Source organism: Pichia membranifaciens (genome assembly GCF_001661235.1).
Source record: "Pichia membranifaciens NRRL Y-2026 unplaced genomic scaffold PICMEscaffold_3, whole genome shotgun sequence".
Lineage (NCBI taxonomy): Eukaryota > Fungi > Ascomycota > Pichiomycetes > Pichiales > Pichiaceae > Pichia > Pichia membranifaciens.
In genome coordinates this window covers 588,735-613,796 of record NW_017566984.1, presented here as the reverse complement: position 1 = coordinate 613,796, position 25,062 = coordinate 588,735, and the positions used below count along the sequence as shown (strand labels likewise).

The 25,062-nt window shown below is 48.3% G+C and overlaps 14 protein-coding genes across 14 annotated transcripts; 9 read left to right on the top strand and 5 right to left on the bottom strand.

The window, feature by feature from the left end:
- Positions 1-5: 5 nt before the first annotated feature.
- Positions 6-2,543, top strand: PICMEDRAFT_72559 (hypothetical protein; the record flags this gene model as incomplete). The annotated part of the gene is made up of 1 exon (XM_019164234.1): positions 6-2,543. The coding sequence occupies one exon, from the start codon at positions 6-8 to the stop codon at positions 2,541-2,543; it is 2,538 nt and encodes an 845-aa protein (XP_019017608.1).
- Positions 2,544-3,035: 492 nt separating this feature from the next.
- Positions 3,036-3,860, top strand: PICMEDRAFT_11488 (hypothetical protein; the record flags this gene model as incomplete). Its single annotated transcript, XM_019159806.1, has 1 exon — positions 3,036-3,860. One exon carries the CDS (start codon positions 3,036-3,038, stop codon positions 3,858-3,860), a length of 825 nt encoding a protein of 274 aa, XP_019017607.1.
- A 159-nt stretch (positions 3,861-4,019) lies between these two features.
- PICMEDRAFT_130885 (hypothetical protein) lies at positions 4,020-5,055 on the top strand. The gene has a single exon (XM_019160009.1). It carries the CDS (start codon positions 4,179-4,181, stop codon positions 4,668-4,670), a length of 492 nt encoding a protein of 163 aa, XP_019017606.1. The 5' UTR covers positions 4,020-4,178; the 3' UTR covers positions 4,671-5,055.
- PICMEDRAFT_72557 (hypothetical protein) lies at positions 4,763-5,299 on the bottom strand (the record flags this gene model as incomplete). The annotated part of the gene is made up of 1 exon (XM_019164233.1): positions 4,763-5,299. The coding sequence occupies one exon, from the start codon at positions 5,297-5,299 to the stop codon at positions 4,763-4,765; it is 537 nt and encodes a 178-aa protein (XP_019017605.1).
- A 345-nt stretch (positions 5,300-5,644) lies between these two features.
- On the top strand, positions 5,645-6,100 carry PICMEDRAFT_72556 (hypothetical protein; the record flags this gene model as incomplete). Its single annotated transcript, XM_019164232.1, has 1 exon — positions 5,645-6,100. One exon carries the CDS (start codon positions 5,645-5,647, stop codon positions 6,098-6,100), a length of 456 nt encoding a protein of 151 aa, XP_019017604.1.
- A 37-nt stretch (positions 6,101-6,137) lies between these two features.
- PICMEDRAFT_130945 (hypothetical protein) lies at positions 6,138-7,766 on the bottom strand. Its single transcript, XM_019160011.1, has one exon. It carries the CDS (start codon positions 7,507-7,509, stop codon positions 6,220-6,222), a length of 1,290 nt encoding a protein of 429 aa, XP_019017603.1. The 5' UTR covers positions 7,510-7,766; the 3' UTR covers positions 6,138-6,219.
- Positions 7,767-7,881: 115 nt separating this feature from the next.
- PICMEDRAFT_16370 (hypothetical protein) lies at positions 7,882-9,534 on the bottom strand. The gene is made up of 2 exons (XM_019161183.1): positions 9,446-9,534; positions 7,882-9,167 (listed from the first exon to the last, which is right to left on the bottom strand). The coding sequence occupies exon 2, from the start codon at positions 9,105-9,107 to the stop codon at positions 7,965-7,967; it is 1,143 nt and encodes a 380-aa protein (XP_019017602.1). The 5' UTR covers positions 9,108-9,167; positions 9,446-9,534; the 3' UTR covers positions 7,882-7,964.
- Positions 9,535-10,403: 869 nt separating this feature from the next.
- Positions 10,404-12,765, top strand: PICMEDRAFT_16367 (hypothetical protein). The gene has a single exon (XM_019161182.1). It carries the CDS (start codon positions 10,893-10,895, stop codon positions 12,642-12,644), a length of 1,752 nt encoding a protein of 583 aa, XP_019017601.1. The 5' UTR covers positions 10,404-10,892; the 3' UTR covers positions 12,645-12,765.
- Positions 12,766-14,141: 1,376 nt separating this feature from the next.
- Positions 14,142-16,115, top strand: PICMEDRAFT_178563 (hypothetical protein; the record flags this gene model as incomplete). Its single annotated transcript, XM_019161781.1, has 1 exon — positions 14,142-16,115. One exon carries the CDS (start codon positions 14,142-14,144, stop codon positions 15,876-15,878), a length of 1,737 nt encoding a protein of 578 aa, XP_019017600.1. The 3' UTR covers positions 15,879-16,115.
- A 241-nt stretch (positions 16,116-16,356) lies between these two features.
- Positions 16,357-19,613, top strand: PICMEDRAFT_16365 (hypothetical protein). The gene has a single exon (XM_019161181.1). The coding sequence runs from the start codon at positions 16,429-16,431 to the stop codon at positions 19,378-19,380; it is 2,952 nt and encodes a 983-aa protein (XP_019017599.1). The 5' UTR covers positions 16,357-16,428; the 3' UTR covers positions 19,381-19,613.
- Positions 19,406-21,493, bottom strand: PICMEDRAFT_16364 (hypothetical protein). Its single transcript, XM_019161180.1, has one exon. It carries the CDS (start codon positions 21,457-21,459, stop codon positions 19,450-19,452), a length of 2,010 nt encoding a protein of 669 aa, XP_019017598.1. The 5' UTR covers positions 21,460-21,493; the 3' UTR covers positions 19,406-19,449.
- A 207-nt stretch (positions 21,494-21,700) lies between these two features.
- On the top strand, positions 21,701-22,567 carry PICMEDRAFT_11479 (hypothetical protein; the record flags this gene model as incomplete). Its single annotated transcript, XM_019159805.1, has 1 exon — positions 21,701-22,567. One exon carries the CDS (start codon positions 21,701-21,703, stop codon positions 22,565-22,567), a length of 867 nt encoding a protein of 288 aa, XP_019017597.1.
- Positions 22,568-22,694: 127 nt separating this feature from the next.
- On the bottom strand, positions 22,695-23,324 carry PICMEDRAFT_11478 (hypothetical protein; the record flags this gene model as incomplete). Its single annotated transcript, XM_019159804.1, has 1 exon — positions 22,695-23,324. One exon carries the CDS (start codon positions 23,322-23,324, stop codon positions 22,695-22,697), a length of 630 nt encoding a protein of 209 aa, XP_019017596.1.
- A 381-nt stretch (positions 23,325-23,705) lies between these two features.
- PICMEDRAFT_16360 (hypothetical protein) lies at positions 23,706-24,808 on the top strand. Its single transcript, XM_019161179.1, has 2 exons — positions 23,706-23,847; positions 24,239-24,808. The coding sequence occupies exons 1-2, from the start codon at positions 23,736-23,738 to the stop codon at positions 24,685-24,687; spliced, it is 561 nt and encodes a 186-aa protein (XP_019017595.1). The 5' UTR covers positions 23,706-23,735; the 3' UTR covers positions 24,688-24,808.
- The last annotated feature ends 254 nt before the right edge of the window (positions 24,809-25,062 follow it).

The following is a 25,062-nucleotide window of genomic DNA, read 5'->3' as shown; positions in this document are numbered from 1 at the left end:
CAATAATGGTGTATCCACTTTTACCATACTACACTGCTGCGGACAGAGTTGACTCGAAACTCTCTGTTGTCGGACAGGCCATCTACGAGTTTGACGGTACAAACGCCGAGTCGATCATACAGGCGGCCAAGTACGGCAAGCCAAATGTCTATGTGGACCTCAAGGTGTCTGCCGTCACAGACGAGACCATCGATGCTATTCTTTCTCTCTACAACAACGGCGTGGTGAGCATCTTTGCGTCTGAGGAACAGGGTGCACAGATCGCCGACAAGATTCCAAACGCCAGAATCACCTTCAGGATCTCGTTACCAAACCCTGTTGCTAAGACAGCCACATCGCTGGCCTACACGTCACTGGACGCTTTGCCAGCTAAGGCCGACGAAAACGTCGTGTCGTTTGTCTACTCCCCAACGTCGGCTCCGTTGTCCGATTTGCAAAAGGCCGTCAAAAACGGCTTCATTCCAATTGTTCCTTCCAAGCTTCTCACCACCGAGTACGAGAATGCGTCTGCTTACCCAATTGTTGAGTTTCTCGTTCCTTCGTTGGTCACTGACCGCCAGGATGGCCTTTTCACAACCTTAGTTCTCGACGAATCCAACCAATGTCTTGGCTTGGTCTACTCCTCCATAAAGTCCATTTCCGAATCCATTAAGACCCAGACCGGCGTGTATCAATCCCGTAAGCACGGTTTGTGGTACAAGGGCGCCACTTCCGGTGCCACGCAGAAGTTGGTTTCTTTAGATGCCGACTGTGATAACGACTGCTTGAAGGTTGTTGTCGAACAGGCCGGTGCAGGGTTTTGCCACTTGAACACGAATTCCTGTTTCGGTAACTTGAAGGGCCTTTCTGCCCTCGAGAAGACCTTAGTTTCTCGTAAATCAGATGCTCCAGAAGGATCATACACGAAACGCTTGTTCAACGACGAGGAGTTGCTAAACGCCAAGATCAAGGAGGAAGCTGAAGAGTTGGCAGATGCTAAGACGAAGGAGGAGATCTCGTGGGAAGCTGCGGACCTTTTCTATTTCGCATTGGCCAGATGCGTCAAATACGGTGTCTCCATCGCCGACATCGAAAAGAATCTAGACATGAAAGCTTTGAAGGTATCAAGAAGAAAGGGTGATGCCAAGCCTAAATTCATTGAACAAAAGAAGGCTGAGCCAGCTAAACCGGCTGAGCCTAAGACTGCTGAAAGAGTCATTGGTCCTAACGACAAGATATACATGAACAGAATCAACGCTGAGACTGCGACAGCCAAGGAAGTTGAGGCATGTCTCGAAAGACCTATCCAGAAGTCTGCAGACATCATGTCGTTGGTAACTCCGATTGTCGAGAAGGTCAAGCAAGAGGGCGACAAGGCACTGTTGGAGCTGACTGCGAAGTTTGACAGAGTTGAGCTCAAGACGCCAATTTTGAATGCCCCATTCGACGAGAGCATGATGCAGATCACCGACGCCGTCAAGAGAGCCATTGATATCTCGTTTGAAAACATCAGGGTTTTCCACGAAGCACAGAATCAAAGCGAGGTGATGACTGTTGAAACGTGTCCCGGTGTCTACTGTTCCAGATTTGCCAGACCAATCGAGAAGGTTGGTTGCTACATTCCAGGTGGTACTGCTGTCCTCCCATCGACGTCGTTGATGTTGTCGGTTCCTGCGCTTGTTGCCGGATGCAGCGACATCATCTTTGCATCTCCACCAGGAAAGGACGGCAAGTTGACGCCGGAGGTTGTCTACGTGGCACATAAGGTTGGTGCCAAGTGCATTGTTTTAGCTGGCGGTGCCCAGGCCGTTGCGGCTATGGCCTACGGTACAGAGAGCGTTCCTAAGTGTGACAAGATCATGGGGCCAGGTAACCAGTTTGTCACCGCGGCCAAGATGCTTGTTTCGAACGACTCTAACGCCTTGTGTGCCATCGATATGCCTGCCGGGCCTTCTGAGGTGCTGGTCATTGCCGACAAGCACGCGGACCCTGACTTCGTAGCCTCGGACTTGCTTTCGCAGGCGGAGCACGGGATCGACTCGCAGGTGATCCTCCTTGCGGTCGATATGACGTCGGCGGAGGTCGACCGTATCGACGAGGCCGTCCACCAGCAGGCCTTACGCCTTCCAAGAGTGGACATTGTCAGGAAGTGCATTGCGCACTCGACGACAATTCAGGTCAAGACCATGGCCGAAGCGTTCCACATGTCCAACAGATATGCGCCAGAGCACTTGATCTTGCAGATCGACGACGCAGAGTCTTGGGTGCCCAAGGTGGACAACGCCGGCTCTGTCTTTGTCGGCGCCTACTCGCCAGAGTCTTGCGGAGACTACTCCTCTGGTACCAACCACACCTTGCCAACATACGGTTACGCAAGAATGTACAGTGGAGTCAACACCGCCACCTTCCAGAAGTTCATCACGTCCCAAGTCGTGACCAAGGAGGGTCTCAAGAGCATCGGTTGTGCGGTCATGGACCTTGCCGCTGTGGAGGGTCTTGACGGCCACCGGAACGCTGTCCGCGTGAGAATGGACAAGCTCGGCCTCCTTCCAGAGGGCTACTGAGTGTCCCGCCAGACCCCCTGACGGGCTCCTCGCCCGTTTCTAGTTTACTTGTCAGTAGAGGCACACCCGCCTGCGTAGAGCACCCGTGTATACAGTGAAACAGCTTTGTCTTTGTCTTGTCTGCGTCCCGTCTACGTCTGCAAAGAGCCAGAAACCAGCCACCTTCGAGGGCTCACCGTTTTGTCGAGGCGGTGCGGGCCTGACGGATTCTGATCCCGCCGTTGTTTACCCCCGGCTGACGTGCTGGTTTGGGATGATTGCTTTCTTCGCTTGGAGCTTTCTTCCGTCTTTTGCTCCGGTGTAGTGGCTGCTTAGTCCCGTCTGTCTGTTACACTTCACGAGGCACAGAGACATCCCGAGAAACAACCGTCGTCGGAAGATAGAGACGCAATAGAAGAAAACGAGACGCAAAAAGCACTTGTGACAAAAATAGCAACATATTGCAGACTCGAAACCAAGATATAACTACATCACACACTCTCACACACAGACATGGTTTGTTGCAGCTTCATAGGAACCATCATTGTCGTGCTTTCGGCACTCGTGTCGCTGGCGTTGCTCATCGCCAGTAACGTCGGTACCATTGGGGAGCAGGCCGCCAAGAGCTCCATCTTCTTGATGGAGCTCAGCATGTCCGGGCTGGACGTGTCCAAGCTCTACCCTGGGGGTGCCGATGTGAAGCCCTCCGAGCTGGGGTTTGCAGATGCGTACATCTTTGGGATGTACGGCTACTGCCGGGGCAGCCAGGGCACGACGGAGGTGGTCGACAAGGTGTGGGAAAACATCCACTTCACGTCCTCCTCGTGCACGCAGTCGTCCATCACTTACGAGTTCGACCCGGTCTCGTTCATCGTCGACGAAGTCAACAATCACAACACCGTCGGCATCAACATCACCGCCGCCGACGTCACTCTCCCGGGCTCGCTCAACAAGTACATCAAGACTGCCGAACACATCTCGCAGGTCATCTACATCTGCTCGATCATTGCCATCTGTCTGACGATCGTGGCGATTCTCTGCGAGTTGCTCTGCTGGTGCTTCGGCAGCATGGTCATCGTGCTCTTCTTCCAGACACTCGCCTTCTTTGCAGCCATCATCTCCTCGGGCTGCGCCACAGGCGCCTTTAAGTACATCGAGACCGAGTTCAACAAGAACGGCAGCACCTTCGGCATCCACGCCAAGCTCTCGAGAAACTACCTCGTGCTCACCTGGGTCGGCACCGGCGTGTCCTTGCTGACCGTCTTCCTCGTCATGATCGGCCGTTGCTGCTTCGCTCCACGGCCGGCTCCCGCCCCAACCTACGACCGTGTCCTCTGATGGACCCCCCTTCTCCCCCACTTCTCCCCCACTTTCTTCTATTTCACACCGGACACTTTTTGTAAACTATTCTAGAGCTATCACTTATATATTCCACACATCACTCATTCCACAGCATATAACTCCCCCAACCTGGCTGGGGGCTTCTCGTCTTTTTCGCTCACCACGCCTTCCTTTAAGATCACCCGACTGGCAGGCCTGGCCTGGCCTACAAGAACGTCTCTTTGTTTTTGACCTGCTTCTTCCCTGTGTCTCTCTAGTTTTCCACTAGCCATCCCCGAGCCGTCCACGAGTCCTCCACCAAACCTATCAACCGCAATGAGCTTCTTGCTGCCTATCCACATCCTCACGTACGGATACACCTTCGGGTCCACCACCTTCCACTCCTTCGTCGCCTCCATCAAGGGCTTGGAGGTGCTTCCACGCCGCCAGTTCGGCGAGTTCCAGGGCGCCGTCTTGCCGATCCAGATCATCACCCAGTCGCTAGCCCCCGTGGTGATTGGCGCCACCGCCCCCTACACGATTCCGGGCGTCGGTCTCGGGCTCTTGCTGGCCAGCTCCGCCGGCGGTGCCATCAACTGGGCGTGGTTCACGCCATTGTGCAACAAGTTGAAGGACGAGCGGTGGAAGCTTGTCGACGCCCGTTTCGGCGGCGACAACGAGAAGGCAGTCGCTAGCGGCGAGTTGAAGGCCATCGACAAGGAGTTCGGCAAGTGGCACGGCATGAGCATGGCTGCCAACCTCGTCAGCATCCTCACCATTACCGCCTACGGCTTCGTTCTCAGCGGCAAGCTCAGAGTGGTCCCATGATCTCGCAGCGCAGAGATACACTGTATACCTTTTCATGAATTGATGCTATTTACAAAGATGTCTGTAGAAGAGCCGTCGGCGGCCCCCGCCCGTCAGAGGTTCGGCGGCAGCATGATCGACGCCACAAGCGCTGGCGACCGCTCCGTCGCCAACAAGTCGTAGCTCAAGGCACTGCTCCTCGTGTCCCCCGTCTCCACACGTATCCCAAGCTGGCTCAGCCTCTCCTTCGTCTTGGGCCCCAACATCCTTGTGCGCTTCCCGAGCCCGGCCACAAGCAACTCCGGCTTCGGGTACACCAACCCAAGCACGTCCGTCACCGCCTCGCCAAGCTCCACCACCACCCCGTTGTGCTGCAGCTCGATGCCCTCCAAGCTCAGCTCGAAGATCTGGTTGTTTAGGAGCAACGCCCCCACCGGCTGGCCCTGTCCGGGCGCCGGCGACCGCACCACCTTGAGGTTCGAAAACACTATCGAGTCGTCCGAGATCATCTCCACGTTGTTTTCCGGCTTGTCTGCCAGGGCGTAAATGTCGTACTTGGCCAAGTTCTGGCCGAGGTTCGACGCCTTGAACGTCGTCGTGTAGTGTCTCGACACCCGGGCAGTCGTGTGCAGCAGTCTCCTGAAATGCATCCTCCTATCTCTAGCTGTCGTGCTTCTGTTGTGCTGTCTGAGCTGTCCCTGTCGTGCTGCACTCTTCCCGTCTTCCTCTCCCTCTTCTTCACCATGTCAACTGTCCATATCTTCAACTCTTTAGCTTCCCCTACCCTTTTTCAAAAGTGACCCGGGACGATCGGCCCAAAATGTCTTTTTTTTGCTCTTTTTCGCTTTTCCGTCCTTTTCCTCCTCACGGGAATGTTTCCAGATTTCTTTCCAGGGTGGACGAAGAGGAAAGAAAGTGAAGAGAAAGAGGCTGTAGGAGTCCGGAGTGCAGTCCACAACCTAGACATATACTGATCCACAGATAGAACGCCGAACATGGTTGGAATCAACGTCTTACAACAGGTGTCCCGTGCCCGGAACGGGGTGGGTGCGTTTGTTCTCCCATGCAAGCGCATAACGATCTCGTACTGCAACTTCGGGGGTTCGTCGACGGGAATCAGGGACTTCTTGCGACTCAGACTGGCTGGCTTTGCCAAGCAGCACCCGGAAGTGGAGTTCCGTGTTGTGGAAAAGCCGGGCAAACACCCGGTCCTCAAGGGCGAGTACACGACGCCAAACACATTCTCCGCCGAGGGCAGTCCAGACTCGGTGAAGCAGATTTGCGTGAGAAAGTGGAACATCGACGTTGTGGAAAACAAACTCAAGCTGCTCATCAACTCCTCGGGAAAAAAGCTCTCGAAGCCAAAGCACACCGTCGTGTCGTCCAACCCTTCGGTGAGAGGCATCTGGTCTCCGTTCTACGTCGATCCAAACCACAGATACAAGATATAGGCCTGCCTCGAGACCAGCACCCTGCGCCGCTCTTCTCCGTGTACATAAGCAATATCCCAGTCATGTATGCTATATATATATTTATATATCAGTGTGAATATAGAAAGAAACTATATATTTCAGAACATTTCGATGTTGTCTTTCTCGTAGGGACAGTCGTCGGTGCTGTGTCCCTCCCTGTCGCAAAAGGAGCAGAAATCCTCCCTACCAGCAGACGGATCGATTTTTTCCTCCGGGACAAAGACCTTCAAGCCTCCGTTCTCGTCAAGCAAGTTTTGGTTGCTCATTGTAGTGGCAGAAGAGGGGGCGTTGGGCCCCTGCTGTGAGACAACTCCGACACCGCTACCACTGCTGCTGCCGACTCCACGTTCGTAAGACTGCATCCGGTTCCGCAGAACGTCGTTCTCCCCCCGTGATGATTTCAAGAGCTCCTCGAGACTCTTGATCTTGGTATCTCGCAGTTCGATGTCTATTCTCTTGCTTTCTAGCTCTTGTACAAGCTGTTCGTTCTGCCGCTTCAGGTTTTCTGCCTCAACAACGTCTACACTTTCCTCTCGAAGTCTTTCAAGCTCTTCGTTCAACTTGTAGGCCTCCATCTCCGCTTTGCGCAACTCGTTGATTTCCATCGTTTTGGAGATTTTGAACGACGCATGCATCTCTTTCTGCACGCTCAACTCTTGCTCGAGCGTCTTGATCTTTTCTTCAAGCGCCGTAGTGTTACTGCCCGGAGAGCCCAGCTTCTGCTGTTCTAGCTGTCTGAGTTTGACAGCATACGTCTCTTCTGCATCGCCTACTTTTTTTTCCAATGCTTCGATTGTTCCGACAAGTAGTTTGATCTCGTCCTCCTTGTCGTTCTTGTACCTATTGAATCGCTCTTCCTTGCGTGCAAGACGTGCATCGTTGGTGCGGAGAGTGGCATCAAGCTCGTCTAGCTGCACGTCCAGCTCCCTCAAGTCGTTTTCACGCTGGACGAGACGCTTTTCAAGAACGCTGATATGTCGACGAAGTTCGTTGCTGTTTTCGCCGACTGCCGGATTCCCGTTACCAAGAGAGGACAATGTCGCTGCCGGTGACCCATATTGCTGCTGCTGTTGCTGTTGTGCATTTGGAGGAGAAAATATGTTTGAGCTGGAGAAGCCGTTTCCATTCACGTTACTAGTGCCCAGCCATCCAATAACTTTTCGCAGCGGGACAAACAATCCACTGTTCGGGGTGTCCACTTGGAAGTATGCCATGCCGTTGACGGAGCCATTGTTTTTCCCTCTGGCAGCCAAAGCACCACAGAGCTCGAGTCCACAGAAGACTCCGTCGTGGCCAGACACGGATCCGACGTACTTCAAGATGGCCACGTCTGATGAGTTCGGAAACGGTAGTGGCGACCCAAGGGGCGGCAACACGGTCGATTGCATGGTGGTATTGTTCAACGGGGTGATTGTGCCTAAGACGTCTGGGATAGCGTTTCCGCAGAGGAAGACCGATAAATAACATGCGGGACTGAAATATAACCTTCCTGGTTCTGGAAGTGTCAACACGGTTTGACAGATCTAAGATATATAAAATTCATGATATCCTCCTCTGCATTAGGGTAACGCGCATAGGTTTTCGAGGTGTAGCAGGAGGGACTGATCTACAGATAGGATCGAAACATCGATCTAGGACTACACTGAGGGTTGGATGACTTATTAGGGGGAGGGAAAGGGAAGAAAAATAAAGGGAGGACAAATGGAATGAATGTAAGAGAAAAATGAAAAGTATATAAATACACAAGAATGGGAAAAAAAAATGTATAGGAAAGTGGGAAAAAGGGCGGAATAGCTGGGAGAGTGAACAATCGATTGTATGACAAATGGCTGTTTTCTTTTAACTACATGTCTAGGCCATTTGGAGCAATCATGATCTTGACGTTGGTTTCCTTGTGGTTGATCAATTGCATGAACCCACCTTCAATGGCGTCCTTTGCCTCGACCTTACCTGTGATCAACAACTTCATCGACTCTTGATCGATCAAGCCCTTTCCAATGGCATCGATCACCTCTTGGAAGTCTTTGGTGACGTAACACATCGAGCCGGTGGAGCGTTTTTCCTGGTAGGTCAAGCACATTGGGACAAACTGGATTGGCACGTTTGGCCAGATGGCGACGTTGACGGCGGTGCCGCCTGGACCCAACACGTCGATGGAGGTGTCGAAGGTCTTCTGGATCCCGGAGCAGTCGAACGAGGCTGTGAACCCTTCCGTTTCCGGCAACATGTTCTTCAAGTTGAGGATCGGGTCGTCGTAGTCCATTGGGTTGAAGGTCTCGGCACCCAACTTTTCAGCAAGCTCTCTTCTAATAGCTGCTGGCTCGGAGCAGACGATTCTGCCGGCCTGGTGGCCTTTCAAGGCCAAGATGGTGCAGAGTCCGATGGGGCCACCGCCCAAGACGACAGCGGTCTGGCCCGGGCTGAAGTTGGCGCAGTTGACTGCGTGCCAGGCGACCGCCAAAGGCTCGACGAGGGCGGCCAGGTCGAGCGGTAGGTTGTCTGGGATCTTCAACATGTGGTCCTCGCCGTAGACGACGTACTGGCCGAAGGCACCGTGGTCGGTGCCCAAGCCGACAAAGCTCAAACGCTTGCAGCAGTTTGGCTTCTCGACCTTGCACGCTGCGCAGAACGACATGTCCTTGTTGACCAAGTCCTCCTTGTATCTCTCTCTGTCGGAGCAGTGGGAGGTGGCCTCGACAACAACACGGTCGCCCGGCTTGACTCTGGTCACGCCGGAGCCCACCGAGTCGACCACGCCGGAGAACTCGTGGCCGGGACACAGAGGCAGCTCTTTGCCCGAGATCTCGCTCTTGCAGTTAGGCGCAGGGAAGAAGATGGGGCCGTCCAAGTACTCGTGTAAGTCTGTACCGCAGATCCCGCAGTAGGCGATTTTGACCTTCACGTCGTTGGGATTCTTCAGCTGGGGCTCCTCGATCTCCTCCGAGTATCTGAGCTGCTCCTTGCCGTAGTATAACAAGCCTTTCATTGTTGCTGTTGCGTGTAGTAGTGTATTGTAGTGGCGTGCTGCGGTGCTGTGGGGTGTGTTCTGTAGCGAAAACAGCGGCTGTGTGCTGGTGTGTGTTAGTGTATGTGCAAGACAAAGAGATATGAGGGGGAGTGGAGGGACGAGACCACACGAAGGGCCGTGGCGTGGGGTCCGTTGGCTGATGGATTCCCGATTCGATGCCTTGCTTGACATCTTTTTCCGGAATTTCTCATTTCTCGCCTTTTTTTTCTCGCCTCTCGTTTCCCCAACTTTTCAGAGCCGTCCCGGAGCACGAGTCGGCTCAGAGGGCCTGGCCACCTGTTGGCGTTGCAACTTACGGCTTGGGGTGCCTGTGTTCAGGTCTAAGTGCACTGGGTGTGGACTGGGTGTGTGGAAGTCGGAAAATGTGTAAACTACGAGAGTTTGGCCCGAAACCAGGATCCAGCAGAGGAGAAAACAGAGAACCAAGCAGAGCAAATACAGCAAATACAGCAAATAGAAACAAACACAGAAAACAGACCAGGGTGCAACGTGCCGCAGCCAGGGCGAGTAAAGACCGGGTGGAGACGCGGCCCGTCTTATAGCACGACCATGTGGGGTGGGATTGGCCGACGGGGCGGCTTGTCTCACGGGGGGCGAATGCGCCAGTGCCGTGGGCCGCCAGGACAGGCCAAGGACAGCCCGGGACGGGGGGTGGGGGCGGCGGCCCTGGCGGCGTGCATGACTGGTTGGCCGTGCGCCGGAGAAACTTGTGGGGTGAGGCGTGGCTGGCGGGCCGTGACAATGGATGGCAGGGGGGGCAGGCCCGGGGCCCGGGCGCGACGGCGACGGCGGCAAACGGTGTGGGGCAGGGCCGGGGCAGGGCCGGGGAACGGACGGCGATCGCGCAGATCGGGGGATCCGCGGGTCTGGCCAGGGACGGGCAGGCCGGAGCAGGAGCAGGGCCGACGCGACGGCGACGCGACGGCGTCGCGTCGGCAAGCGGGCCGCGGCGCCGCTGCGCGCTGCGCGTGTTGCCGCGAAGAGCAGGTCCGCCGCCCAATGAGGCAACAAGTTGCGCAGGAACGCCGTCCTGGAGCCGCCCGTTTCGGGGGGCGATTCCGAGCGCAGGCCTCGCGGGTGCACAGGCGCCCATGGCTCTCTACACAAGCTGCCCATCGGGGGCATCTCGGGCCCCGCACAGGCAGGCACCCACTCAGCGGGGAAGACAGTACAGATAGCAACGCACGCAGCACAGCGCAGCGGGCAGGCTGGACGGCGTCTGTCCACGAGAAAGAGTGGCGCCAGCGCTAGCACGACAGCAGCAGCAGCAGAACAGGCGACGCAGCCGCTGGACCCACCACTCGCTAAGATTTGCCGTCCCACCGGCCACGGCTGCGGCATAGTCCCGCAGGGCGTATCAGCTGCTCCTCCGCCAGCCCCGGTGGCTGCTGCTATCTCCCCCGTTATCTGTGCACCACCGCTCATCGGCCCCGCGCGCAGGCTGTTATCAGCAGCACGCAGCACGCCCTTATCTCCCGCAGTGTGCTTGAGCCAACTGAAGCCATCATTCCGACGCCCTACACCCTGGCGGAGGAGCTCCTCGGTAACTTCACCGACTTCCGACCCTCCCGCAGGGCTGACGTCTCCTCGGGTTGGGACCACAGCGGCCTTCTCTCGCATATATATTCCCCGGGCCCTCCGTCCTTCTTCCTCCAGCACCCACCCACCCCAGCTGGCTCTGTCCTCTCGGCGCTCTGCAAGCTACCCACCCACCTACCCACCCACCTAACACCCCCCCTCACCATGAACAGACTCAAAGACGTTTTCGGCACCAGCGGCCCCGTGCCCGAGTCCACCGTCACCACCTCCGACGGCGAGGTCTACGAAACACAGATCGGCTCCGCAACGTCCAAGACCGAGAAGAACCTGTACGAGTTCCAGGTCGACCACGATGAGGTCGACGACTCGGAAAACTCCCTCATGGGCACCCAGCAGAAGGGCACCGAGATGAAGCAGGGCCTCAAGTCCAGACACATCCAGATCATCGCGTTGGCGGGCGCCATCGGGACCGGGCTTTTCGTCGGTTCCGGCTCCGCCCTAGCCTCCTGCGGACCCGCGGGGCTCTTTGTCGGCTACTTGGTTCTCTCTCTCCTGGTCTGGATGGTCATGAACCAGATTGCAGAAATGGTCACCTTCATCCCCGTCCCGGGCCAAACAACAGTCTATGCTCTAACCCAGAGATACACAGGGAACCCTTCCCTTGCCTTCACCGCCGGATTGAACTTGTACTATGCTCAAGCGTTGATCGCCCCATCCGAAGTTACTGCAGCCGCCTTTGTCATTCAGTATTGGACCCCAATCAACTCCGGTGCTTGGATCACCATCTTCTGGGTGACAATGGTCGCCTTGGAGTTCTGCGCTGTCCAATACTTCGGTGAGGTCGAGTTCTGGATCGGTCTCATCAAGATCTTTACCATCACTGGTTTGATTATCCTTGGTATCGTGATTTTCTTCGGCGGTGCGCCAGCCTCCCATGGTGTTTTGGGTTTTCATTACTGGAAACATCCAGGCGCTTTCACGGAACATCTAGTCAAGGGAAACACCGGTAAGTTCTTGGCATGCTGGACGTCCATCATCAAGTCCGCCTTCGCGTTCATCTTGTCCCCAGAGTTGATCACCGCGTGTGCCTCCGAAGCCAAGAACCCAAGAGTCAACCTACCAAAGGCCACCTCCAGATTCATCTACAGAATGATCTTCTTCTACGTCTTTGGCTCCTTGACCATCGGTGTCATTGTTGGATCCAACGACCCACGTTTGATGAGCGCCATTTCTGCTGGCGCTTCCTCTGCAGCTGCCTCTCCATTTGTCATTGGTATCCAGAACGCAGGTATCAAGGTTTTAAACCACATTGTGAATGCTGCCATTTTGACTTCCGCGTACTCCTGTGGTAACTCGCAGTTTTTCTCTGCAACAAGAACCCTCCACTCGATGGCAGTGAGAGGCGAAGTTCCAAGAATCTTCGGTAGAACCAACAGATACGGAGTCCCAGTCTACTCCGTCATCAATACTGCTTTGATCAGCTTGGTTTCATACTTGAACGTCTCCAACAGCTCTGCCGTCGTTTTCACATGGTTGACCAACATCTCCACCGTCTCTGGGTTCTTTTCTTGGGTCTTCATCGGTATTGCATACCTTAGATACAGAAAGGCCATCGACTACCACAACCTAAATGACAGAGTCACCTTCAGACCAAAGTTCGGCATTGCAGGTGCATACCTCACCATCTTCTTCTTCACCTTGATCTCCTTCACAAACGGTTATGCCGTTTTCTTCAAGTTCAACGCTAGTGACTTTGTGGCTGCATATATTACCATTCCAATCATCTTGGTCCTCTATGTTGGACACATGTTGTGGTACAGAAACTTCACCCTTTTTGCACCACCAGAACAGATCGATTGTATCACAGGTCTCAAAGAAGTTGAACAACAAGAAGCTGAGTACGAAGCTCCTGTGGCTAAAAATTGGTTGATGAAGGTGTATTTCTGGCTATGTTAGCGCCGCCTACTTTACTTGTTATAGTTGCTCTTGTCTTATTTGTTTTCTTTTCTTTTCTTTCCATGAAATTTATTTTCTGCTTTTCGTCTGTGACCAGAACTTCTTCAGTGCAAAGCCACCAATAAAAACTCTAATTTTCGTAACGTTTGATACCCTTTCGAGGACTTGCGGCTTGTCTACATGTTGTATTGACTTGCTGCGGCTATAGACTCATCGGTAAACGAAAAAAAAACAGTCGCTGATACGGATACCCCACACTATTGCCCCACACCATCGCCCCACACATCCTGCGGATAGCATTCTTTTTAAAGAAACTTGCAGCACTTCTTATAGAAGGATCTACGATAAGCACGGTACAGCTTCACGAGGCAGACAGTAGTAGCAAACTGCTACTGTATAGCCCATACCGCCAGCAATGCAATCTTTTTTCTCAGTGCAGCACCACGACACCCCGCCCCGTTATCCGATAAGAAGGTTTGAGCTTCTGCTGGGAAACAATAGCATTGCGCTTAAGCGTTATGCGGAGACTCGAAAGTAACGCCTTGACAATTTCCAAAAACGCTCGCGCATAAAAAAAAAGGGCCCAGGCCTCCGCCTGCTGCGTGCCAGATACCGCTGGATCTGCTATCTATCCGGGCCTTATCTATGAATTCGCCTATCTAGAGCGTGGTGCTCCACAATTACTCAAGCCCCTTTGGTGCAGGAAGCGTCGACAAACATGAGTTTCTAAACCTCTGTGTTTTATGGAAACTGTCCCCCACAGAGCCAGTAAGGGAAGCCAGAGCAAACTGCTATCTAGTTTTAGGTTATCTGGGGTTACCGGGAATCAAAACATAGAGCCCAGTAATAATTTTTGTGTTTTGATAGTAGAGGGATGGCAGATCTTACAAAGATAGTGAACGTTACACCCCTCTGTGTATCCTGATTAGCAGCAATGTAAAGATAAGATTAAGACGATAGGAAGAGAAGGAGGGAGCCTGTAATGCCCTTTCGGGGTATTCAGACGAAGAGAATGGTCGGAATCAGACCTCTAACTTTTCGTGGTGACAAGAAGAATTAAAATTGGCCAACAGAAAAAGACCAAACAATAGAAAAAGTAAAAAATAAAAAGAAATAATGAAGCAACAATAAACTTTTGTTTTTGATTTTCAGCAGATGCCTTAGGAATTCGGGATTACTTCTCTTTGTGCATAATCTTTATCGGGTTGGTGATAGCATATTTTGGCGGTAGATTTTGTATTTTCCTATCCATAGACCTTGCAGCACATTTTGCTTTCCCCAGTAATGCCCCATGGTGTGTAAACACCGTGAACTTGCGCAAAAGTGTTATCTCTCATGAATACTCTTACGCCACCCATGTATTTATTTATATATCGACTGTCGTATCCCCAGAACATATGATTCTGATGGTAACGAGAAAATGAGAATCTTTTGGAATTTTGTTCCAGGTATTAGAATTAATATATCTCCAAACCCCGAACAGGACTTTTTAACAAGATGAGTTCGTTAAAGAACAATGAGAAAGGGGTCCCTCCCTCATCCGTTGCAAACTACTCTATTGGCTCTAATGGTGAATATTACGAAACCCCAGATAGTGCCAAAAAGGAAAACTACGAGTACCAGGTCAACTCAGTAGACCTTGATTTAGATGATGCTGATAGTGGCGAAAAAGCCTACAAGACAGACATGAAGCAGGGTCTCAAGTCAAGACATATCCAAATCATCGCATTGGCTGGTGCTATTGGTACTGGTCTCTTTGTCGGTTCTGGTTCCGGACTTGCTACTTGTGGGCCTGCTGGGCTTTTCGTTGGTTATTTGATATTGTCTTTGATGGTCTGGCTCGTCATGAACCAGATCTCTGAGATGGTCACTTTTATTCCCACGCCTGGTCAAACCACCCTTCCAGCTCTTTGTCTCAGATACACCGGAAATAACTCAATCTCCTTTGCTGCCGGTATGAATTTGTATTACGCCCAAGCTTTGATTGCTCCATCTGAGCTTACTGCTGCTGCCTTTGTCATCCAATACTGGACATCGATCAACCCGGGTGCTTGGATTACTATTTTCCTGGTTGCTATGGTCGCCTTGGAGTTCTGCGCTGTCCAATACTTCGGTGAAGTCGAATTCTGGATCGGTCTTATCAAGATCTTTACCGTCATTGGGTTAATCATTGTCGGTATTGTTATTTTCTTTGGTGGTGCTCCAGCCTCCCATGGTGTTTTGGGTTTTCACTTCTGGAAACATCCAGGCGCTTTCACGGAACATCTAGTCAAGGGAAACACCGGTAAGTTCTTGGCATGCTGGACGTCCATCATCAAGTCCGCCTTCGCATTTATCTTGGCTCCTGAATTAATCACCGCGTGTGCCTCCGAAGCTCAAAACCCAAGAGTCAACTTACCAAAGGCAACATCAAGATTTCTTTACAGAATGATCTTCTTTTATGTTCTTGGATCTTTGACTATTGGTGTTATTGTCGCTTACAATGACAAGTCTTTGTTGGAAGCTATTGCCACCGGTGCACAGGGTGCAGCTGCTTCTCCATTTGTCATTGGTATAAAAAATGCAGGTATCAAAGTGCTCGACCATATTGTGAATGCAGCCATCTTGACCTCTGCATTTTCTTGTGGTAACTCTCAGTTTTTCTCTGCAACAAGAATGCTCCACTCAATGGCCATCAAAGGGCAAGTCCCAAAGCTCTTTGGCAGAACAAACAAATATGGTGTTCCATATTACTCAGTTTCAATTACAGGATTGATCAGCTTGGTCTCATATTTGAACGTTTCCAACAGTTCATCTAAAGTCTTTACCTGGTTGACCAACATCTCTACCGTTTCCGGATTCATCTCTTGGGTATTCATCGGAGTTGTTTACATCAGATTCAGAAAGGCTATCGACTACCACAACTTAAACGACAGGGTTACTTTCAGACCAAAATTCCAAATTGCTGGGGCATACTTCACCATCTTCTTCTTCACCTTGATTGCTCTAACCAACGGTTATGCCGTTTTCTTCGACTTCAACGCTAGCGACTTTGTGGCTGCATACGTCACTATCCCAATTATTTTCATTCTCTTATTTGGACACATGATCTGGTCTAAGAGCTTTAAGCTTTTTGCACCACTCGAGGAGATTGACTGCATTACAGGTCTAGAAGAAGTTGAACAGCAGGAAGCTGAATACGAAGCTCCTGTGGCAAAGAACTGGTTGATGAAGGTTTACTTCTGGCTATGTTAACCTTCAAGTTTTATTGAATTTCCTTTCTTCGTTTAAAATCTTGAGTGCTTTCCTTATCTACAATCTTTTATATTTTATGCTTTTCAATTCCACAACATAGGCTAGTTTACTACACTTTTTGTTCTGTCGATTTAACTTTCAGACATACAACACGCCCTAGTAGCTTCCTGTCACATGGGTGTTGTGTGCCAGACTACTTTGTGTAGCTGATTCCTTAGTAAAGAGCAGTGTTCTACCTTTACTGGTCTCATTAAAATGCTCTAGATGTAAAAAAACTGGAACACTGGCAATTGCAACCTTCACTTTGAACGTTAATTAATTAAAGCAAGACTTGCATTTTTTGAAATTTCGCGTAAGCAATTGTTATAGACTGTCCGTCCTTCTTCACCAAAATGGCGGCAAGTTTCATGTACCTATTTCTCGCGTCTCAGTACATGAGACTAGCAAGTAATGTCTCAAGTTTCAACTAGAAAAGCTGGCTGATGCGACACACTAAGTACAGCTGGCACTGAAACCAAGATATCACTAACCTAGCAAGCAGCTTGAAATCATGTCGAACGTTGCATCATCCCCTCTACTATCTCAGGGCCCCGCTGTAGGAGCTCCCAGCTCTCAGCTTAGTGACTTCAATTTGGATGATGATACGATGAATCCACAGACTAATAATACCCAATCTTCTTTCTTTGGTGGTGGGCCTTCCAGTGATGCACCCACAGGAGCACGTGGTGTAAGAGCCGAACAGTCAGATTTGGCCACAGGTGGTTCGGATACTGCTCACAGAATCCGTGTTAACGCAGGTGTCTCGAATATACCAAAAGTGGAAGATAAGATATCGGAAACTGTTCAAGAGTCATTTGAGGAATTCTTGGAAAACTTCAAAGTGGACTCCGATGACGATGCATATGATCCTCATTTTGAGGGTAAACTATACCTTGAGAGGGTCGCTAAGATGGTCAACGATGATAGCACTCTACTCAATATTGATTTCAAGCATCTCCAGTCTTACCAAAACGGTATCCTTGCTGCCGCCATTACAGAACAGTTTTACAGATTTTTGCCATTCCTTCAAAACGGTTTGCGTCATATTGTCTCACAGCACCAACCACAATTCTTACGACGTCAAGTCTCTAGCGCTGCGTCGGACGAAGCTTCTAAAACTATCGAACATAATTTCCAGATTTCATTTTACAATTTGACCGTCGTTCACAGGATTAGAGAGTTAAAAGCAGAGAATATAGGTATGTTGATGGCTATATCTGGTACCGTAACAAGAACAAGTGAGATCAGACCAGAATTATACAAAGCGGCTTTTACATGTGACATATGCAAAGCTCTAATCACCAACATTGAACAGACGTTTAGATACACGGAGCCTACGTCTTGCATCAATAGTACGTGTGTGAACCAGTCTGAATGGACTTTGAACATTTCCAAATCCCAATTTCTAGATTGGCAGAAAGTCAGGGTCCAGGAAAATTCTAATGAAATACCCAACGGTTCGATGCCTCGTACACTCGATATAGTTTTGCGAGGTGAATTGGTGGATAGAGCTAAACCAGGAGATAAGTGTAAATTTACTGGTACAGAAATAGTCATCCCCGATGTCTCACAATATCAACTTCCCGGAGTAAGACCTGCTACTGTTCGTAGTAGAGGTGCTGGGCCTGCTGATTCCTTGACCGGCGGTATCTCGATGAGGTCTTTGGGTGCTAGAGATTTGACTTATAAAATTGCTTTTCTTGGATGCCACGTTAACTCTTCCTCTGGTAAGGAGCTTGAAGAGGCAGAAGATGAAGGAACATCATTGGAAAACTTTCTTTCTAATTTAACGCCCTCCGAGGTTAACGAATTAAGAGATATGGTTTCTGACAGAAATGTCTACTCTAAATTAGTCCAGTCTATTTGTCCCACCGTATATGGGCACGAGGTGGTTAAAAAGGGTATTATTCTTCAGCTTTTGGGGGGTGTTCACAAAAAGACTGTAGAAGGAATCAATTTGAGAGGTGATATCAATGTTTGTATTGTTGGTGATCCCTCATGTGCCAAATCCCAGTTTTTGAAGTGGGTCAACAGTTTTGCACCAAGAGCTGTTTATACGTCGGGTAAGGCATCAACCGCTGCAGGTTTGACTGCAACGGTTGTGAAAGATGAAGAGAGTGGCGAGTTCACTATTGAAGCAGGTGCGTTGATGTTGGCAGACAATGGTATCTGTTGTATCGATGAATTCGATAAGATGGATATCGCTGACCAGGTTGCCATTCATGAAGCTATGGAACAACAAACAATTTCCATTGCAAAAGCTGGTATTCACGCCACTTTGAATGCCAGAACCTCGATTCTTGCAGCTGCAAATCCTATCGGTGGTCGTTATAACCAAAAGGTCGGATTGCGCAGCAATTTGAGTATGACTGGTCCCATTTTGTCAAGATTTGACCTATTTTTCGTTATATTGGACGAGTGTAATGAAAAAGTGGATACTCAGTTGGCTACCCATATTGTGAATCTACACTTGTTCAGAGATGAGGCATTGAACCCCCCATATTCCAAGGAACAAGTCCTAAGGTATATTAAATACGCAAAGAATGTCAAGCCAAAACTCACTCCGGAAGCCAGAGCATATTTGATTGAAAGATACAAAGAATTACGTATTGACGATAGTCAAGGTGGACGATCTAGTTATCGTATTACTGTCAGACAATTAGAATCTCTTATTCGTTTATCCGAAGCAATTGCACGTGCCAATTGTAAGGACGATGTTACTCCAACCTTTGTTGCTGAAGCTTATGACTTGTTGAAGCAATCCATTATCAGAGTTGAAAAGGAAGATTTAGATCTAGATGATGATCAAGATGATATTAGTGGTGGTGATGATGATAATAACGACCAAGGTGATAATGGTGATGATGATGGGCTTGGTGAAGGCAACATGAACAATGAAGATGAAGATGGACGTGAACAGATGCTGGAGCAAAGTCAAGGAGCAAAAAGACCTAAAGGAAAACGTTCTAATAATATTCCATACAGCGTCTTCATCAATCTTCGTAATGTTTTCTTGGAACGTATCAAAGACAAAGAGGCTGATTCTGCGATCGTTGCTGAAGAAGAAGGTACTCATGATGAAGGGCCAAGCGGGTATACTCAAAAAGCTTTGTTGGACTGGTATATGAATGCTATAGAAGACCAACTTGAATCGGTCAGTGAATACTGGGATGAATTGAAGATTGCGAAAAAAGTGTTGAATAAACTTGTGAAAGACAATATCTTAATGCGTGTCAATCCTGATCCGACCGATTTTGACGAAAACGAGATTCCGGCTGATTTGGTTATCACTCCAAATATGTCCGTGGAAGAGAAAGAGAGGCTCACTAACGAACAAAACAACTGGAGGAGACGTCAAAAGAGAGAATTGAACAAAAAGTTGGTTTATATTATTCATCCAAATTGCTCCATAGAGGATCTACTTGGTGAAGTTGACGAAGAAGTAGAAGTACAGGAAGACTGATCTACTCAATTCTACTAAATTAAACTTCTGTATTACTATAAATTTTCTACTTGATAAATTAAACCTAAATTACAACTTAGGGACTAGCTCCTTATTCACTCTCCGATACCACCAATCTATACCTATTTGACCCTTCTGACAATCATATTTATTCACCAGGAGAATGTTGTCCCACAAAACATCGTATAAAAAGTAGACGTCCTGACTGCCTACTAAATTATCTATTTGATGTTTGATGTCTTCTAGAATATTAGTAAAAGAATTAATACTCGTAAATTGAAGAAGATCAATATAAATTGAAATAAGTCCAGCACGCCGTGTGCAAAGCTTTTCCGGAACAGTCATTCTGTCGCCATTAACAAAGCTGATTCTGGGCGGTAATGGTGTATATGCTGACATGTTTATCTGAAAGCGAACCAGATCAAGTAGTGTATTTAAGAATTCAGGATCATTAGGTGATGAAATAGCAGCAGCTTTGCCGCACGTTTGTGTAATTAAGGAAGTCTGGTTAAGTGAAAGGTTTTTGGGAAATTGGGCAAGTACTCGATTGAAGCATGAAAAAACTGCCTCCTGCAAATGGGCTTCATTTTCAGATTCGGAAAGGTTCATACACAGCAAATTTAAGTGTTTGACCATTATTGAATGGCAAAACTCAACCGTGGGAGCAGAAGAGTCATTCGAGTCGAACACTGAATTCATCAAAGGAAATAAGGTTGTTTCTTTAAATGATTTTTTTAATGATTGGAGCGTAGCTTCAGTGGTCCTGAAAAAGTAGTTCAATTTGGATTCATTCGCAGGTGTTTGTCGCTTTGAAACTGGAATTTCATTAAGCATGGAGTACAAAAGCGACTCAGTCAAATCAGGATTGTATTCCCCCAATAAAGAAGTTGTAGAATCAAAGATAAAGTTATAAGAATCGAAGCCACCGGTACCAATCTGATCGAGAACATAGGAAAGATAAAAAAAGGAGCGTAATATTTGATTGGAGATCATAAACGCAAATTGATTAATTCTTGAGGTTCCCAATACAATCTCTCTGGTTGCATGTTCAAATATCATGACTACCGTGAAGAAAATATATTTAACAAGATCCCACTTATCTGAAGCCTCAAATAGCGTTTCTAGTCCAGCGTTGGATATATTGATTGCAAATGAAACAATATAATCAAGAGACCTAGAAATAGCTTTTAAGTTTTGCAAAGGGTCTTTGGAGGCTTTTGCTATCTTTCCAAAAAGAAAAGCCCATTTATTTAGCTGCCTCAAAATAGGCTTTGTTCTCATTATATCATTGTAGCTTATATTTGAACTGAGCAACGAGCCTTTGTCTAAACCATATTTAGAGAAAAAAAGAATACGCATTAATTCTGGTAAAATTTCAGGATCTGCATTGGTCAATCCTGCATAAAAACTACTTGATAAGTGTTCCTGGGTGTAGATCAATGACACGAGGATATTATCTTTAAATTCTGGCAGTAAAGGAGATCGTATCACATAGAGGAATGAGTCCGAAAAAAGAGATAACTCTAACTTGTTCACTTTTGCAATAACATTATGATGAGACGGGCATGGGTTATACAATTCCATCGATGATATGGAAGAGATGCAACCTGCTAAGACGGGTAGTATTTTCCAGTGTGCAGTAGAGTCATGCAGTAGTACATCACGTATAGAATCGTAAATGGAAATATAAAACTCATGAAAAGAAATTGTTGGATTGCTAACTTTGTATTTAGTTGTGATTATGTATTGGTAACATTCAATTATCTTAGTGATGTTCTCTAAAGTTTGATCTTTCAACGAACTGAAGAAAAGGGGGCACCTCAAAAAGTGCTTCGTCAACAACTGAATATTTACACTACTTTTAAGTCTTGGATAATAGTGTACAAGATAAGAGAATACCTTATCAGCAGAAGTTGATGGTTTAGGATTAGCAATGTCATAGAGCAAGTAGTCTAGCTCAGTGGGAAGCTGAAATTGTTGAACCTTTGGTATAGCGCCATAACTGTCCTGAGCTGTGACATTGTTGGAATTAAGTATTTGGCGTCCCTGTTGCCCCAATTTATAGCCCAAGCCACTCATATCATACAGTGTTGTTTGAAGATTATGATGTTGCCTGTCATCACTCATGTAGTCCATATAAAGAGGGGCGGTGAAATCGGCTTCAGATCGTTGAAGATAACAAAACTTAGCGACGGCGCAGGCGACTTTTCGGGCTTGACCCAAAGTTGACATCGGTTAACATCTATTGACTCCAGCCCTTCTGTGGTGATTAAGAGTACCAATCTTTGTCTATTGAATCAGGTCTTCGATCAAGGGTAAAATGTCGTTGCCAAGGGGGTTCAAGTTTTTTTCTGTCACGGCTGGGATGGCGACCGGGCTCATCGCTATACCACTAGCTGTATCAATCTCTAACTGCAAGCCATACTTTATGTTTGCTTGGGACCCATTCATCACAAAATGGAACCAGTTCTGGCGATTACCACTATTGCAGCTTCAGTTTCAGAACCAGTCTGAAGTGACAATTGCCGTGGTGATTACAATATTGAAGTTGAAGGGATTGGAAAGAGTCTATGGAAGTTTAAAAATGATAAAGATTCTCATTCTACTTTATTTTTACAACTTTGTGTTGACAACAATAGTCTCCTTTTCTCTATACCGAAGTATTGGGTGGGATCTTTTCATTCCATCTGGTCCTTTTGGAATAATATTTGGGCTATACTATCCCTATATGAAATACATACCAGATGTATATGTTGCTGAGTTTGATTTCGGAGATCTCGCTAGCTCTGGACCGTCTGGAAAGTCACTCAGCATTTCCATAAGTGACAGGTTCAGTTGCCAGATACTCTATCTGATGTTGTTCTTCAGTGAGGGAGTACCTTCGATGGTACTATGTACAATCGGCTATTTCATCGGTTACCTATATTTTCATGACTTGGTACCTATAACGGACTCTGCGTTGGGCTATCTCGATCCATTGTACTACAAGCTAACTAATATAAAGGAGTACGAGTCTTCCGTTGGGGCCGCCAGATTCAATTCTGTACAGAATTCTAGTACCAACGACACGGCTGAGAATGAATCACAGGCTATCGACTTAGCCGACGAAGATGCAAATGGTACCAGCAGGGAGGATACTCCTGTGCGGACCTTTGGGCAGCAGATGCTAGATTCTTTCAGAAGATGAATTGTAGATATCATGTTTAGGCAATTATACAAAGATAGCATACTTACAAATTAACAGGTGTTTTTTTCCTCTCCTAAATGGCTAGCTGATGCAGAGGAAAGAAGTGATGCGTCGAGATAGCCCACCATTACTTCGACTCGGTTGTTTGTTTCAACTCTTTCCTGCGCTGGACATCCCAATTGTACACACGGGCCGTGTTGACTTCCATCGTTGTGATGTTCACCCTGAGGTAGTCCAAATCTTCCAACGTTGTTGCCTTCGAAGCTTTGGTCTTCTCAAGTCTCTCGGAAAGCATCTGGATCGCCTCGTCAATTGGATATTCTAGCATCACGTTAGCTCCAAGCCAGAGAGACACGGTTTTGCAGTTTTCTGTCGGTATCTGTGCGGTGGCGTATATGGTATCGTTGAGCTGGTAATCGATAAGCAAATCGTCATTCTCCTCTCCGGCATCTCCCTCTCCCTCTCCCTCTCCCTCTCCCTTTTCTTCGTCTTCGGTCCTCTTCTTCAAGAACTTGCACATCGTGAACGTGTTCTGAATGTCCGGTATTTTGGTCTCTAAGTTCGCAAGGGCCGTTCTCTTGTTCTCCTCCATGTATTTGTACTGTTCCAACCGCATTTGCAACTCATTTAAGAAGTTGGTCACGTCTGCATCCGTGCATGTCTTTGGGTTGATGAAATCATCAATGTTCTCGATGAACTTTGCCTCTGGGATTCCTCTAGGGTTAGTCTTCCCTGTTTTAAGACGGTCTGTTGCCATTGTGTTTTTTTCGTCTGCCACTGATGTTGGCTCTCCAAAACTCCTCTCGATCACACTCCGAAACGTCCTCTGGCCTCCACGTCTTCTTCAACTTCCCTTTTCATCTGTCCATTCTTTCCCTCCAAATCATGGAGCGGTCGATCGACCCAGCTTTCTAGAAAGAGGGTTAAGGGAAGGCGTCACGTGCCAAAAGAAACCCTTTTTTATGCAGCGCTTTATTTTTTTTTCCTCCTACGCGCACCGTTGGCTTCTCACTGTGAGGATGAGGGAGGAGACCGAGGGAGCGAGCAGGAGGGAGAACTGTGGTGAAAAGTCTTCTTTTTCTGAAACCTATCTCAAGTGCTACTCTTTCCCGTGATCTACGACAGGATAATATAATAAATCTTTCTCTGTCATCAAGCAACTTTCACAATGGGTAGAGATCACTTCAGCAGACCACACGAAAAGAACAGTCACAGAACTACTCCAAAGTCTGACAACGTCTACTTGGCATCCCTTGTCAAGTTGTACTCATTCTTGGCACGTAAGTAATTGAAACGATACGAAATGAAAACGAAGCCTTAAGGCCTCTCTGGAGTGCAAGCGCAGCTCCAGTTTTCTCTTCTTTTAATTCTTGCTGTCTATAATTTCACCTGTACGAAGAAGCAAGATATCATTCGGGCAGTTTATTATAGAACCAGACCTTACTATCTAACTTCACAGGGGAGGATGGGAATAGCAATATCCCCTTCGTCCGTATTCTGCAAGTGCGTATTATTCTTAATACTAGTGCGATTATAGAGCAGAATTAAGGGAAGGTGGTGTGGCCGAGCGTGGACGATGCATTTCGTACTGCCCGGCTGCACTATCCTTCATGGCAAGAAATACTAACTCTGGATTACTTTTTTGATGTTTACTCATTTTTTTTCCTACAGGTAGAACTGATGCTTCCTTCAACAAGGTTATCTTAAAGTCTTTGTTCTTGTCCAAGATCAACAGACCACCAGTTTCTGTTTCCAGAATTGCTAAGGCTTTGAAGCCAACCGTTTCCTCCCAGAAGTTGGTTGTTGTTGTCGGTACCGTCACTGACGACATCAGATTACACGCTTTCCCAAAGGCTACTGTTGCTGCTTTGAAGTTCACCAAGGGTGCTAAGGCTACCATCTTGAAGAACGGTGGTGAAGCCATCACTCTCGATGAATTGGCTTTGAGAGCTCCAACTGGTAAGAACACTTTGGTCTTGAGAGGCCCAAGAAACTCCAGAGAAGCTGTCAGACATTTCGGTTTCGGTCCACACAAGGGTAAGGCTCCAAAGGTCCAATCTAAGGGCAGAAAGTTCGAAAAGGCTAGAGGTAGAAGAAGATCAAGAGGTTTCAAGGTCTAATCTAATTAATTTTTAATACGATAGTTAATTATTTAGTCCCGGTGTATGTTTTATGTATAGCTTTCAAACTTGTGTAATCAACACTGTATTACCTCCTTCTGGGTATTTTCTAATCAAAGGTTTTATTATACATTCGGTTGCCTCCAATGCTGGCTCTGTAGTAGTATATCGGTCCATTCATGACACCTATGTCAGCCGATCAGCTGGAACAGATATGGCTTATGTAAGCTCAAGCCATTATTAAGTGTGACTGCTGCCCTTTCCGGAAGTCTGTACCGCATAAAATGTGTGGTGCGCGGGTTCTGTATTGAAGTCTTGGGCGCGCCACTGTAAACACGCGACACCTCACACAACTCTCTTGAAGGGGAAAATTCC

Coding starts and splice junctions, on each gene's coding strand:
- PICMEDRAFT_130885 (XM_019160009.1), top strand. CDS start 4,179: ATGAGCTTCTTGCTGCCTATCCACATCCTCACGTACGGATACACCTTC.
- PICMEDRAFT_130945 (XM_019160011.1), bottom strand. CDS start 7,509: ATGCAATCGACCGTGTTGCCGCCCCTTGGGTCGCCACTACCGTTTCCG.
- PICMEDRAFT_16370 (XM_019161183.1), bottom strand. CDS start 9,107: ATGAAAGGCTTGTTATACTACGGCAAGGAGCAGCTCAGATACTCGGAG.
- PICMEDRAFT_16367 (XM_019161182.1), top strand. CDS start 10,893: ATGAACAGACTCAAAGACGTTTTCGGCACCAGCGGCCCCGTGCCCGAG.
- PICMEDRAFT_16365 (XM_019161181.1), top strand. CDS start 16,429: ATGTCGAACGTTGCATCATCCCCTCTACTATCTCAGGGCCCCGCTGTA.
- PICMEDRAFT_16364 (XM_019161180.1), bottom strand. CDS start 21,459: ATGAGTGGCTTGGGCTATAAATTGGGGCAACAGGGACGCCAAATACTT.
- PICMEDRAFT_16360 (XM_019161179.1), top strand. CDS start 23,736: ATGGGTAGAGATCACTTCAGCAGACCACACGAAAAGAACAGTCACAGA. Junction 23,848..24,238: donor GTTGTACTCATTCTTGGCAC/GTAAGTAATTGA, acceptor TTTTTCCTACAG/GTAGAACTGATGCTTCCTTC.